The following is a 16,138-nucleotide window of genomic DNA, read 5'->3' on the forward strand; positions in this document are numbered from 1 at the left end:
CATTTCTCCTGTAAGAGCGCGCCTGCGCACAGATCGACCAGAGCGAGAGCAAGCGTGCACCCATCAACGGGCTTCATTTGGCTGCACTGCTGCATGGGACTCACTCAGAAAGAATGTCTCTAAAGAAGTGTGGTTTTGGTTGTAAGGCAAAGATAACATTGCTCAGCTTCCCGAAGAACCCAGCGTTACGTGAACAGTGGATGCAGTTTGTTTTTCCAAGCAAGAAACTAAGTTTTGTGTGTTTGTTGACGAACGTTTTATAAACAAGGCCCAGTTCGACGCTGGATTTGCATTTGCGTTTGATACTGAAAGATGGAGAGGTCCCAGCTATAAAAGATTCCAGTCATGATTCAGAACTGCAGCTCGTAAGTGAAATGGTATCAAATGTCTGTGTATTTTTGGCAATCAGCAAGTGAGTGCTGGTCAATCTTTAGCTCCGCCCACGGCATGCCTCCAGAAGCTCGGCAGTTTTCGGAGAGAAACGTAAAGCTGTATCTTTCTTGTGTAAATATTACAAAACTAAAGACTTTTCAGAAATATGAAGGATGCAGTACTACTCTATAGGTATTCAAGATTAACATGAGATTGGGTGAAACTGTGTGTGTGAAACCCCCTTTAAGAACATGGGTTGGAGCTTTTAATTTTGAACTCTCAAAGCGCTTTAGATAGAACCCCCGGCGTCTTCATCTGTCTTTTTTTTTTTTTTAAATATTGCAATACTATTATATTGTGGACTTCATATCATGGTATTATCGTATTGTGAGATTTTGATATTGTTACATCCATAATTATAACTATACTTAATTTTTTTAATACTTATATTTTATAGGTCAAAAACAGGAAATGTGGCCTACGAAAATACAAGTGGAAAGAGATTTTTTCTTTTACTTCCATTTACAAAACAAGGATAATGAGGCATACAGTAAGGGGAGTAGTATGGAAGAAAAAGCTTATTCAGAACACTATGTGCAGGGTGATCACCAAACCAACCCTCCAGGGAATCTAATGAGAACAAGATTCCTGATCATGGTCATTATGAACATTACAAACTATCTACGTATGCAAAGAGCTGCATTAAGATCTTTTGAGAAGTGTGTTTTCTGTGTAAATCATAAGGCTCAACGTGCATTCTTGTGTTATTGCGGAGGTAACAAACATCGGTACTAAAGAAGATTAAGTTAAAACGTCTGCGTCATTAAACCAGATGTGTTATTCTTCAGACAGCTGCTATAAACATGTCAACAGTTGAACTAACGTGAACAAGAACCTCTTCAAACTGTTGCTACACCATAACAGCAGCTGATCTGAACAAGAAGAACTACAAGTTGTTGCAGACTTTAGTTCAGTATTGTGGGTGGGATCCATCACTCACTTGCAGGAAACTAATGGTTGGAGTTCATTTCCTTTATATTTTTGGTTTCATTTTAATCTCAGTTCAAATTAATACAATTGATCGTTTAGAATCCAATCTAAAATTGATTCTATGCATATAACAAATTGAAATTTTATTCAAAATGATTAATCAAACCGTGACCCCAAGAATCGGTTTGAATCGAATCATGAGACTCCAAAGTATTTCCTCAGTATAACCTCTGTTTATGGCACCAACTCAAATGCCGATGCCTACATTACCTGAAAATATAGGCCACTTTGACTACAAAGAGTGCAATATAGACTACTTGAGTGACTAGAGATGAACTGGTTACTGTAAAAAAATATAATAAAAATGTAATCAGTAACCTAATCCACATATGAACAGAACATCATGTGACTTCTATGTTGAGGCTGGAGTAAAACCATCTACTTCAGCATAGCGTGGTGTGGTCACTGGACGTTTACAGGTACGCGTCGACACGCTAAGATTAAACTTGTTCCAGCCTGAAGAGTCTAAAGGCCACATCAGGAGAGGTTGAGATGACAGCAGATGAAAATGAGGAATGTAAACTGGTGTGGAGGTGTGGAGTAGGACGGGTCTCTAAAACCTTCTGCTGAACACGTTTGTAGCACGCACATGCTCAGAGAAGCTTAACCTCTCCTGCAGTAATCAAATGCCTGCTAAGTTTTGAGTAAAACATTTGAACTATGTACAAAAGTGGGTTAAAATGACATCTGCATGCCATCTGTGCTCACACTTGGAGCTCTTATGCTTTAGGAGCACGTTCTGATCAGTGACAGAGACTTTCCCATTACGGGGTTATATGAGTGCCCTTTTGCACTGCAAAATGGTACAAAAGCTTCACCTGAACTGGCATTAGAAAAGATATATTTACACAGACTGTTTAAAGAGTTAATTCACCCAAAATTGAAAACTGCCCTATTATTTACTCACACTCCAGGCACCCTAGGTGTATATGACTTCCTTCTTTCAGACGATAAAAAGTGCCTCCTCTAGCGAATTAATGCGTTTTTGTAAGAAAAAAACCCATATTTAAAACGTAATAATCACTTTAATTTAGCTTGGGCCAACTGGTCATACACGGAAGCAGCTCCAGGCGGATGTTGTATGACGTCGACGTTGCGCATAGGCATAGTTACACATGGACAAATTAACTGAGGAACTTACAGCAGCTGCATTTCCATTTCAGATTTGCTCAAAACATATTATATTTAATAACTGTCTATAAAAAATTGTTGCGAAATGACGCCGTTTCCATTAACCAATGTTATGTGTGCAGTGTAAATTATTGAAATTAATGGCAAGGATAGCCCCTTATACTTGAGAGTGGACACATATGAGGTGATTCTTGGAGGTTATATTACATTGAAGAAGGATTGTGACTTTTATATGGCAGTTGAGCAGTAAATATGGCAGGTGAGCAGTAAATGCGGAAAAAGCCGTTTTGCGAAATATTCCTTTTTCAAATTGCCTGAAAAACCTCCTTGTGTGAGTGTAAAACTTTTTTGCAATATATTTTGGATATTTTTGCAAAATTGATGTTTGCATTGGCCGTATTTTCAATTCGCAGTTTTAATTTGCACAGCTTGAAAGGGTAATGGAAATGTAGTTGCACTTATTTCTCTTTTTACCACAACACAACTTGGAATACACAACTTTGTAAATAAAATAGAGATGTGATGCCACTTTGTGCAGCTTTAGTTTGTTATTTTTAGTCAAAGGGCAACAAGAGAAGTGATGGCAGGCTTCAGTGTTTTCCTAGCGATAAGAAGTGGAGAAAAGAATGGGAAGATGCCTGTGGACGAATAAAACTTCCTAAAGACCTGCCTCTTTGTTCTCTCCCCTTTAGCCCTGATGGCTTTGAGTGTTTCAGTGGACCACAGCTACTGAAAAAGCTTACAAACGACGTAAACATGTCAACGCTTGTCAGTGTGGATTTCACTCAATATCCGGGTGCGTTTAAACTCTTTGTGAGGAAATTGATAGTATTTGGTTTAATTGGTATTTGGTATTCTTCAGCTAACTAGTAAAATGATTTCATGCATTTTAGAAGCAGTGTTCTTTACACTAGCCACTGTGTTTTGTTGTGCACTAAACATTGGTAAACAGATCTACTGGTAAATATGGCGGGTAAAGCCACAAACAGAGCTGCAAAAGCACATGTGAGAGACAAAATGTGCTGCTGACTAATAGGCTGTCCCAGTCTAGGAGCCTCACAGGACGGCTAGCACACGCAGTCACAACATACACCCTGTGTGTCGTGCGTTAGCATGTAGCACGGTAGCAACACCTGCTGATCTACTCAGAGCCAAGAGCGACATGCTAGAGCTAATGACAGATTCTAGCGAGACAGACACTTGTTAATGACTACAAGAACCCAGTGAACCCTTATAGGTCGTTCACACTGACAGCAACATGTTATCGCCTGTAGAGTATAGACTTTCCTAGAAGTATAAGAATGAGATTGAAATCCCACTGTACATTCCAGAAGCCGTTTCACTCAGATATACGTCACAACAGGGAAGAAAGGACTATTGCAACATCCATTTCAGGCCGACTTTAATGAATTCAATCAGACTACAGATTCTCAAAGTACTGCTACCCTAAACTCAAACTTCAAATATTCAATAAAATGTCACTAAAAGGAATTATCATCCTTACCTTATCTAAAAAAAAATGTGCCAGAGCAGCTTCTTTATGTGGGTAGTTGACAAATAGTCTGTAAAAATGCTTTTTATATAAAGGGTCACTAACTTTGTCAATTCTTTAATTTTTTTTACATTTTACTGAACTGTACCATAGATTTGTCCTATGGTGTAACAAAGCAAAAATTAAGAAAAAATAAAACACTTAATATGCAAATAGAATGAGAGTTTTATTTTCATTGCTAGACACTTATTTTCATGTAGTGTTATTTATTTAATATGAAATTATAATTAGCATAAATTTTTCCTCATGACTTGTTGGACAATTTCAAAACAAACTTTGACAACCAGACAAACTTTGCTATTATCTGTCACACCAAAGGACGTTTCAGCCTTTTGTGTGAATTAATGACCTTGCTATTCCGAGCTAATCTGCCATTGGCGGGTAGCAAGACACGTGTATCATTTTCCATGATTTTTAATTAAAAATAGAATTTAAGGGTGTTGCACCAAAGGACAACAAATCGTAACACTTTTATAGTGGAGCCAAACAAGTTAAATATTTGGACAATTCTGAGACAAAAATTTACCATGCGCACATCATGGGCTTGACAGTGGGCTTCAATAACACGACCATGATTGGGGTCTTTCAACTAATTAAAGTTTTCTCTGTGGTGTCACACCAGAGGACATTGTTTTTAGAGACAAAAAATATAATGTTCCTACGCTTTTAAAAGTATATGGATAAAAAAAAAAAAAGATTGCCATTTACTAAAATAGACACTTTAAAATTATGTTGTAGGTATTTATTAACAATGTTATGCTTTTATTTTTCATTTATAAAAGGTGTAATTTACTGAACCATGCTTGAGACAGTCACACCATAGGATAATTTTGAGATTTGGCTTTGTGTGTTGGTAGTTTGTGTACACAACCACCCTACAATGACAAAAATCCACCCAGTGGTATTTTTTTAATCTTTAAAAGTAATATGACCTTTTTAAAAATCAGATCATTCTCAGCTTCTTGTCGTTGTGACGAAACACAGTTGATTGACATGAGCGTCTTACTTTCGACCCGCCCTCACCGAGCTGAAACAGTCCGAATACGACCGCCACTGTGTCAACTCAGGTGCAGAGGAAGACTATAATTGAGTGATCGAGGTGTTCTGTTGTTGGATGTAATAATGAACAAAGCAGTAGTCATTTACTACCGACATCTGAGCCGCTGAAGACGCAGAGGTTTAACGTTACTTTCGTTTTTACATGGAAAACGTCAATCGCGATCTACATATGCATCTATCTTCGTTGTGAATCATTCGTGATGCAGATTCACGCACAGCAGAAGTGAGTAGAAGGGTTTTTTATGCATCTTTGCAAATGGCCTTTCTTAATAATGTGCTTGTTGGCAAGTTCCGCCGATAAATGCGGCTAAATGCAGCTAAACGTGCTAAATGCGGCTAAAGTAAACATTACAGATCCTAATCCCTCAGCAGAGAGGGACGGGGCGAGCAGAGCTTGAGCAGGGCCATGTCTTAAAATGAGCTGAAATTTTGCAGAGCTGATTTTGACAAGGTAAAAGGGTGTTTTTTTACACTACTATTGGGAATTTTGAACCAAAGTATATTAGAAACTTTTTATTAAGACCCTAAAGAATCATATGAACTTGCGGAAAATGGGCGTCCGATGACCCCTTTAACAATTTACTGCATTTTAAATGACAAAAATATTATATACATTTTTATATGTGAAAATGCCATGTCACGTCAACAACCCATTTGCAGACAAAATAACTAAGAATTTGAATTCCTAAAAAAATCTCTTAACAATCATGTGACTTTCCCATTCTCCTGATGGAGTGTGTGTAGGGTTGGGAATCGAAAATCGATTCCGATTCTGGAATCGGATACTTAAGATAAAGAATCGGATACTTGTTATAAAATTAAAAATTCGATTCCTCTTATCGATTCCTGGGTGCAATTTTTCATCTAGTGATCTGCCAGGACCTTCCGCGCGTACAATCTGCCAGGACCTTATGTGGTAATGTAAACACACATCAGTCTACAAGATGGATCGCGCGAAGTGCTTAAAAGTGTGGCTACGCTTTGTAAAAAAACGAAGACAAAGCTACCGCTGCACGCAAACTTCATCTGCAAGGGACGGATGTTAGTCCCGCGCCCGCCCGCTCCAAAAGGAATATATGTTATTTCATCCCGCAAAAGCCCACATAAAAGTAACTTATATTAAATATTAAATATTTGCATAGTTTTCAAAACGAATGTCCTTTGAGTGTTTTATAATGAATGCTCACCCATAGAGGTGGATCTTGTAAGGGTCAGTGGTGTTTATGCACATATGAGCACCAACATAAACAGATTTACAATGTATTTGCTGTATTTTTCATTTATATGTTTATTTTATAATAAATACAAACAGTAGAAATTCAGTCACTTAAGAAAGAGTACTCTGAAGTTGTAAAGAATGTCTAAATTAAATAATTTAGGAGATTTAAGTCTGCATATGTATATATGTTAAAAAGTTTTTAAATTCAAAAGTATAGCTTTGATTTAAAGTTTGTTTGAATATTTTTTATAACATGCAGGAGAAATATAAAAAGCCATAACAAATGTTTTGATTAATAAAAAGGTTAAAAAATAAACACCTTTAGAGGAAACGTCAGGCATAGGGGGGTCTTGCAAAATTTACCCGAGAAGGAGTGGGCCCCTGGTATAAAAAAAAAAGGTTGAGAACCCCTGTAATAAAATAATATGTTGCAAGCAAGCACTGAAAATAAACATGTTTGATATATTAATGTTTGACTTTTGTTGTTGTTGTTTTTTTTACTAAACTGGAATCGAAACTGGGAATCGAAAAGAATCGGAATCGATAAAATTCAAATGATACCCAACCCTAAGTGTGTGTGACTGCAAACAGGACGTTTCCGGGGATACCAGCCGTACCCTCAAGGAAGCCACTGCAGAGTGATAATGAGCGCAACTCATCACTGCTTACAAAGCTGTTTGTATGCTGTCAAACTATGTTTAGGTATGAAATATCCCCCAAGTTTTAGAACTAAAACACATACTGGATTCACTTATCAGCCTTAGTGGACATATCATAGACTGGACAGCACTGGAACCCGCTGACCAGTAAAAAGTCTGAAATTGGACGACTGGCTGTGCATTGAGGAAAGGCACATTTACATGTGATAGCCAAAACAAATGCTGACATACTGGTCCAAGACGAAAAACTATCCCTCTAAACCCAAGCTACTCGTCTGGTGTTGAAATAGCTGGAGGTGCTGGAGAACCTCTCATTTAAAGGCCAAACATACTGCTGGGAAAACAACACCAGTTGTTTGAGCACGCAGCTCCAAATGTGGTGAGTGTGGATTGAACGAGAGCCTTTCAGTGGGAAGTTACGCAACAGGCATGTAGGAAGATGAGGTCAGTCAGGAGAGGCCGGCACAAGCGCTTCACAGTCCAGAGCAGCAGATGTCAAACACCAGATGGGATGGAGACCTCAGATTTGTGCGGTGGACCCTCAAATCAGCCTGAAAGGCCATAAACGTATCAGAGACGAATCCGCAAATAGGCCACTGATGGTCTGCGAGCATCTCAAAGGTCCAAACATGAGTTCAGCTCCATTCCCGCAGGTTTTTTTCCCTCTTTGAGTCTGAACTGTCATCAGCTTGAGGACTAACAGCAGCTGCAGCTAGTTAACCACTGGGATTACCACAAAAACACCCTAACAGAGCTGCACTTGTGTCTGTCCTCCGCAGACACATCGCTGCAGATGCAAAGAATGCAAGCTGCTCTCTGAAGATAATTTAGTTGCATTACACAATAATAAGTGAGCAGGAGCATGCAAACCTAACAATTACATAAATTGCGGCTTATAGCAAATGTGGAATCATATGCCAGTCCACACAAACTTCACCCAAACCACCGTTTCAAGCTGATTTGAGTGTGGTTCGCTGGTAAATACCAGACTGTCCATCCAATCACAGCGCTTCATTCCTCATGTACAGCATTTATTTCCAGCTTCTTTTACCTTTCAGGGTCTTTCTGTTGAAAAGCTGAGGTTATTCACTCATCTCACTCCCACCGACGCTAGCAGACGTTCGCTACACTGTAAAGCTAACCAGGAGCATTCAGGTTTATAATGCATATGACTCACCATCAATGGGTAGGCGGTCAGTTTTTAATACTCTTAGGACAGGACTGATATAGCCATCACTCCACTGAAGAGAAAATACGATATGTAGTGAAGTGGCAGTGCTGATATGAACAGATCATCACCTGTGATTAATTCATTCATTTGCAGAACAAAACCAGGCCAACATAGCGCTTTGACCCATCAAACAAAGGCATATTCACCAAATGCTTTATCAACCCTGGTGCTATGAAGTGCCTTAAAGTTTAAACTTGCATTTATTTATTTACATACAGACACTTTTAAGAAATAAAACATTGCATTCAAGAAATCTAACCCTTTTGCCCACACCAAACCTCATGTTTGACTATGTGCATCATGTAATAATGCAGATGTTAATGGAGAAGTTCACTTCCAGAACAAAAATGTACAGATAATATTCTCACCCCCTTGTCGTCCAAGATTTTCATGTCTTTCTTTATTCAGTCGATATGAAATTACGTTTATGAGGAAAACATTTTAGGATTTCTCTCCATATAGTGGACTTCTATGGTGCCCCTGAGTTTGAACTTCCAAAGTGCAGTTTAAATGCAGCGTCAAAGGGCTCTAAACGATTCTAGCTGAGGAAGAAGGGTCTTATCTAGTTAAACGATCAGTGATTTTCTGAACAAATTAGCTTTTTTCACAAAAATCTAAAATGACTTCAGCGCAGAGTAAAGTTAGTTCCGCTACAGGTCTGCGCCTATTATATTAGTGTGCCCTTGTCTCAAATAATGCTTCTTACCTTTTCTGTTTTGTTGTTGTTATATAATCAACAAAGAAACTACATTTTACTTGTTTGTAATTTAAATGGAAACTCAGATCGCTGTCTCTTCAGAAAAATATGCTTGGTTTCTGTTCTCCATCTCCAGTATATTTGAGTGTATTTTCTCAGTTTACTGAGTCATTTCCGTCGAATCACTAAATCATGATAAATTATGACAGAATTTGACAGCATTTATATTCAAATGCACATTTTTCCAAGAATAAATTAAACAATTCTGAGTTCGGTTGATGCATAAACTTAATACAACAACGTAATCATGATCCAATAGGAATAAAGCCATTAATCTGAGTCATCTTTTTGTTTAGTATTATATTATTTTATTATGTATATCCCTGGGCACATTATACAACGTACATTTACACCGTCATGTTAATAATGCAAAGGAGAGCAAGTAGAAAATATAATATTATTTGAATAATAATCGCAAAAATAGTATTTGTGATGACCCGAAGCTGACACAAAGTTTTTGAAGAAATGTTTGCTATTAAGTAGAGTAAAACACCGGTATATATCATAGTAGTATCTATTATGTAAAAATAGACTTTGATTCCCGAACTTACTCTTGTTAAGTACGGCCTCTGCTGTCACCAGAAAATACTTAACCTCAAATACTTATCTTGTCTAGCTCTGCGTGAACTTTGTGTATTCTGGTTCGACACAGTTACGGTATGTCGAAAAACTCCCATCTCATTTTCTTTTCCAACTTCAAAATCTTCTTACATCACTGCATAAGTACCAACCCAAAGTAAACGTGCAAAGAAGATCAAACACCTTTTACAAAAAAGGTAAAACAGTGATGTAAGACGATTTTGAAGTTGGAGAAGAAAATAAGATGGGAGCTTTCTGACATACCCTAACTGTCTTGACCTGGAATACACATAGTACACACAGAGCTACACAAGATGAGCATTTGAGGTTAAAACTTATATAAACTGTAATTTTTTTTAGAAAATAACTGATAGTTTCACTAGATAAGACCCTTCCCCAACTGAGATCATTTAGAGCCCTTTGAAGCTGCATTTTGGAAGTTAAAACTCATGGGCACCATTGAAGTCCACTATATGGAGAGAAATTAGGGGTGGGCTATATGAGCTAAAATTTATATTACAATATTTTCCACTGTCCAGACAATATCAATATTATATTGCGATATGAAAGAAATAAAATGGAATCACATTTAGTAGACCTTAGAACATGCAAATTTACTCTATGACAGTAGATGGCGCTTATGGAAGATTCTCAATATAGCGTTTCTTTGATTACCGCTGAAAAACAAAGCTGCTCTGCGCTGAGCTGCGCTTATGAACACGGAGGTAAGAAAAAAAGAAAATGCCATCTAAACTTTTCTGAAGACAGTTCTCTTCAGAGATTCATTCATATTAACCCCCTGTCCCCAATTCAACATTTATATTTTTCTTCCTATATTACGAGCATTGTGAACAGTGACTGCCTGTTACAGTATTTTCTATCTTTGTGTCCAACTTCAGCGTCTCTGGTTTGTGTTAATGCCAGTTCACAGACTTAACAATATTTCCACACAAATTACATTTTGGGAAATTATTTTAAAACAGTTTGTGTGAAATTCCGGAATATATATCAGCCAAAATAAATTTCGATTTAAAAGCCGATCATGTGTTTGGAGCAAAAATCATCCGGTTGAAAACAAAATCTTTGTCTGTCCATCCACTAAAATCCATGAATATGTAAGGGTATCCACGGTAAAGCAAAATCCATATCATGGCACATAATACCGGAATTCACGTTAACACAGGTATAGCACCAGCCCTAAGAGAAATCCTGAAATGTTTTCCTCAAGAAACAATTTCTTATCGACTGAAGAAAGAAAGACATGAACATCATGGATGACAAGGGGGTGAGTAAATTATCTGTAAGTTTTTGTTCTGGAAGCGAACTTCTCCTTTAATGGGAGTATGTGTGCTGAACTGGCTTTTGGCAATTTAGTGCATCAAAAAGGCCATCTAAAAATTATACTAATCACCAAGTAAAGTCACTAAAAAGTAGTGGTAAGGTCAATGTCCACCTTATGTATATGACTCTGTCTTCAGCATACAGCATGATAAGTCTATAAAGTGTGAGTGGAGAGGAAGTTTGAAAGTGTCGCAGATATCCACAACGCAGGTTCACTTTTAATTTGCTTTGTGAACAAAAGTGCTCCAGGTTTGCTTTTCTTTCACTTTAACTTAATCTTAAGTATGTTTGGACATCATGAGCTACTATACAAAACTAAAGTACCACAGCTACACAGTTCCAGGACAGTATAAAAATATAGTAGTCAACATTTGAAGTGGATCAAAACCTTTCATCAAAGTTGTCCTAAAGCCAAAACAATACCCGTTCTTGTCTTAGAACAACTTTGATGAACAACTTCAAATGTTGACTACTTTATTTGAAGCATTTGAAGTCACATGATCCACAGATGGACATGTCATCTAGTCAGTGAATGCAGGAGTCAGTGAAAGCTCAGGATGTGATGTGTCACCTGATGGCCGTGGAGTGTGTACAGCAGTCGGCCCTCCAGCAGGTCCAGGATCTTCAGCGTAGAGTCACTGGAGGCTGTGATGAGGTAGTTTCCAGACGGATGGAAGGACAGGCTGTTCACCATCGCACTATGAACTGAAACAGCACAAACATCACACACTAGTACAGACACAAACACTATGCTCAGCCTACCTGTCCATCTATTGGGCCCTATTATTTCTGCAATGTGGGAAAACGCAGAGGTAATCGCGGAATCTAGTAATATTTTTTTATTTTTTTTTTACTGTAATGTGGAACTACACTGAAATTAGCACGAACCATGTTTTTCTAGCTGCAAATAAACCTGTATGTATATAATTACATATGTGTGTGTGTGTGTGTGTGTGTGTGTGTGTGTGTGTGTGTGTGTGTGTGTGTGTGTGTGTGTGTGTGTGTGTGTGTGTGTACCTGGTATTCATCACGTTGTGGGGACCAAATGTCCCCACAAGGATAGTAATACCAGTAGATTTTGACCTTGTGGGGACATTTCTTAGGTCCCCATGAGGAAACAGGCTTATAAATCATGCACAATGAGTTTTTTTGAGTAAGTAAAAGTGTGCACAATCTCCTGTGAGGGCTAGGTTTAGGTGTAGGGTAGGTGTAGGGCGATAGAAAGTACGGTTTGTACAGTATAAAAACCATTACGCCTATGGAATGTCCCCATAAAACATGTAAACCCAACATGTGTGTGTGTGTGTGTGTGTGTGTGTGTTTGTATCACAAATATAATGAACCATGAATTCATTATATAAGCTTTTGAGGAGTCCATATGATATTGTACAATCTGAACTAAGCTTGCCTCGTCATGATACACCGACTTACAAGGGTCTACTTAAAAGGTTACAAGGGTCTGCAGGGGTTCTATGTAATTTAATTTCCTATTTTATTTTATATATATTCCTATTTATTTATTTTTTCTGCTTGCTTTTGTATGCTGGCTGCCTCACATCACTTTGATTTAAAGGACTAAGGTTTTTCCAAACATTAAGCAGCATGAAATAATTTTAGTTTGAATATTTCCTAACAATAATAATAAAACATGTTAAAGCTAATTATTGGGGTTTTCTTTTTAAGAATGTATTTATTAGTATTATTTACTGCCAGTTGTATCACCCTGACAAATTTCACTTCATGCTCCCAAGAAAATATCAATATGAATTTTAATTAAAACACACTCATTATAGAAGAGGTGATTCCATTGTACGCGTGAACTGTAGTTATGCATTTTTTAATCAATTAAGAGATCCAAACAAAAGATCCTGTGATTGTGTGCAAACGTTCTCATTAACAGTGAGCAAATGTAAATGTGGAAACACCAGAAGAAACAGCTCTGTGGAATTACCACTGTGAGGTAAAGTCTTGCGCTACGTTTCCTCTCAAATAGCTACTCTGTTTTGTTTCTCTGAGCGGTTTGACACACGGCCGTACTGCGGCTCTGAGCTGAGCAGGCCTCTCTCTGGGTCTCTGAGGACAGTGAGCCTTTGCTCCTCATGACGTCACCCTCATGAATGGACACTGAACATCAGTGAGTGCAACACGCCCCCAGCAGACAAATGCAGAAAGTACAGCGTAAAACAACTTCACATACGCTTCACTGATATTACTCAAGCTGTTAATAAAACACTATCTACAACTCCATACTGTACAAGCTGGTACCCACTGTGAGTGTCAATACACACAGTTTTGAGTCCACACATTGAAAAACAAAAATGTATCTAGACTTGTATGTTCTGCATGCATTATGCATTACTTTTGTAAATGTATAAATTGCTTACTGTGTGTGTTGGCCTGCAGCATTTGTGCTCCGCTATTATATGCAGAAGCATATCAATTTTTTAAAGCCACACAATTTGAAAGGTGCTGCATAACACATGCAGTCACATATTTAGAGGTTGACCGATGTATCGATTTTGCTGATTAATCTGCACAGATAGTTGAATGGCGGAACTATCTGCAAAAATCCATGCCAATAGTTCTTCCAGCCTGGGAAGCCTCATTATTCATAATTCGTCAATCATGTTAGAAACATGCTAGTGCCTTGCTAATCATGCTAGAAACTAGCAACATGTTAATGATGTTAACAACATGCTATCAACACGTTACTGACATGTTAATCATGTTACAAACATGCTAGTAACTTGCTAATCATGCCAGCTATATTAGTAACATGCTAAATAAGTTATATCTCACGAATCCTTTCATAAACAAAGTGTAGAGAGAGTGTAAATAAGAGATTCATTGAGCAGTGTAGAGAGCTTTGTTGATTATAATGGAACTTTGTGAGGTTGCGATGAACTAAGATGAGTGACAGCTTTAAATGATTTTTAAGGGAGTTTGTAAATGAGATATTGATGTAATACAGCAGTTAAATAAACAAGAAGATAATATTAAGTAACTTACATTGTCTGACTATAATACTCTTGGCCTGACTTTGCTCTATCGCATCGTCAAAAATAGTCAAGCCTGAAATTATTCATACCCCTGGTAAATTCTGACTTAAAGTTACTTTTATTTAACGAGCAATTTTTTTTAGACCGGAAATGACATTATAGAAGGTTGTACACTCCTTTTTGCAATGCATTGTGGGATTGAATGAGTGCACTCGAGAATGTCCACTATGGTTTCGAACGGCACTTAAACTGGCTGTCCCCTCAAAAAGTGCCCTATTTGAGGGTATAGGGGGCGATTTCGGATACAGCCCTTGATTCATTGGGAACAGCTGTTTTACTCAACCAGGAGGATAGTGAGAGAGGTAAAAAAAAAAAAAAAAAAAGAATCCAAGGATTCTCCCAAAAGACGATAAAATAAGATGATGTATAAGAGACATCATTGTGGAAAAAAATATTTCTCAGCTTTTATTTACATTTGAACAAAAAGTGGCATGTCCAAAATTATTCATACCCTTTGCAAACTGTCACAGTCTCTGGGAAAATCCTATTATCCTATCCTAAAATTCTATACCATTCCAAATAGTCCAAGCTGTTCTAAAGCATCCTAATTATATCTTGGCAGTATCCGAAATCGTCCCCTATACCCTATTCACTATTCCCCACATTAGTCCACTCATACAGTTCACTTGAAGGAAGTGAATGAAAACGAGTGAGTGAATTCGGACAAAACTGCAGTTTTTGCATGGTTTGCTTGCTGCGTAGTAATCATTTGAAACGGGCAGTTCCAGTAGTAAGATTAAAGGATTTATCTTGAACTCTGTCACGGAAATTATGTATAAACCCTAGTTAAACAATTGAATAATCAATTTACAACAAACTTTTACCTGTGTTGTGCGCTGTATTACGTTGTGGACGAGCGTGTTGTAAAATGAACGGATGGATGATTCAGCAGCGGGCGCCATCTTCTGGTGAGACGCGGGAATTTCATCTGCGCGCGACTCTCACAGTGCATTAAAGGTTGTATCAGCGATTTCTAGCCTGAAACATAAAGTGTCAAATTCAGCTGACCTTTCATCACGATCCGCTCGCTGCCTGCCCCATAAAAACCAATCAGCGTCAGGGGTTTGGTGTTGTGGACTTTCGCTCCGCCTCCCTCACATCCCTGCACCAGTAGGAAAGTCCACAACACCAAACCCCTGACGTTGATTGGTTGGAACACTGTTTGTTTATCTGTGGAAAGGTTGGTAGTGCCGATTGTTTTTTTGGCGTATCTCGGACCCTAGGCTGACCAGAGAGATGCGGTTTTTTCACAGACAATTTATGGGGCAAGCAGCGAGCGGATCGTGAAGAAAGGTCAGCTGAAATTGACACTTTATGTTTCAGGCTAGAAATCGCTGATACAACCTTTAAGGGTTATCTCTAGACGTTGAGTGTATATCGGTTGTACACTCGTTTTTGCAATGCATTGTGGGATTGAATGAGTGCACTCGAGAACGTCCACTATGGTTTCGAACGGCACTTAAACTGGCTGTCCCCTCAAAAAGTGCCCTATTTGACGGTATAGGGGGCGATTTCGGATACAGCCCTTGATTCATTGGGAACAGCTGTTTTAATCAACCAGGAGGATAGTGAGAGAGGTAAAAAAGAATCCAAAGATCACCACCAAGGCCATCCTGATGAATCTGATCTCTGCTGGTGGCAACATCTCAAGGCAGACAGTCCAACGGACACTGCACACCACTGGGTTCCATGGACGCAGACCAAGGAGGACACCGCTTCTCCAGATAAGGCACACAAAAGCCCGCTTTGCCTTTGCAAATGCTCATCTGAACAAAGAAGAAGACTTCTGGTCTTCTATTTTATGGTCAGATGAAACTAAAATGTAATTGTTTGGCCACAGTGATGTAGCCCTTATTTGGCGTAAAAAAAGGAGAAGCCTTCAACCCTAAGAACACCATCCCCACTGTCAAACATGGTGGTGGGAACCTAATGTTTTGGGGGTGTTTTTCAGCCGGTGGACCAGGGAACCTAATCACAGTAAACGGCACCATGAAAAAGGAGCAATACATCAAAATTCTCAACAACAACATCAGGCAGTCTGCAGAGAAACTTGGCCTTGGGCACCAGTGGACATTTCAGCACGACAACGACCCAAAACACAGCAAAAGTGGTGAAGAAATGGTTAGCAG

At 38.5% G+C, this 16,138-nt stretch overlaps 1 protein-coding gene across 1 annotated transcript in view; it reads right to left on the minus strand.

Moving 5' to 3' along the window:
* The window catches only part of poc1a (POC1 centriolar protein A), an 84,604-nt gene that overhangs the window by 56,604 nt on the left and 11,862 nt on the right, over positions 1-16,138 (minus strand). The window contains exon 5 of the mRNA XM_073826070.1: positions 11,522-11,655. Coding sequence (XP_073682171.1) covers positions 11,522-11,655 — 134 coding nt within the window. The remainder of the gene's footprint in view (positions 1-11,521; positions 11,656-16,138) is intronic.

This window comes from Garra rufa, chromosome 20 (assembly GCF_049309525.1).
Source record: "Garra rufa chromosome 20, GarRuf1.0, whole genome shotgun sequence".
Taxonomy (NCBI): domain Eukaryota; kingdom Metazoa; phylum Chordata; class Actinopteri; order Cypriniformes; family Cyprinidae; genus Garra; species Garra rufa.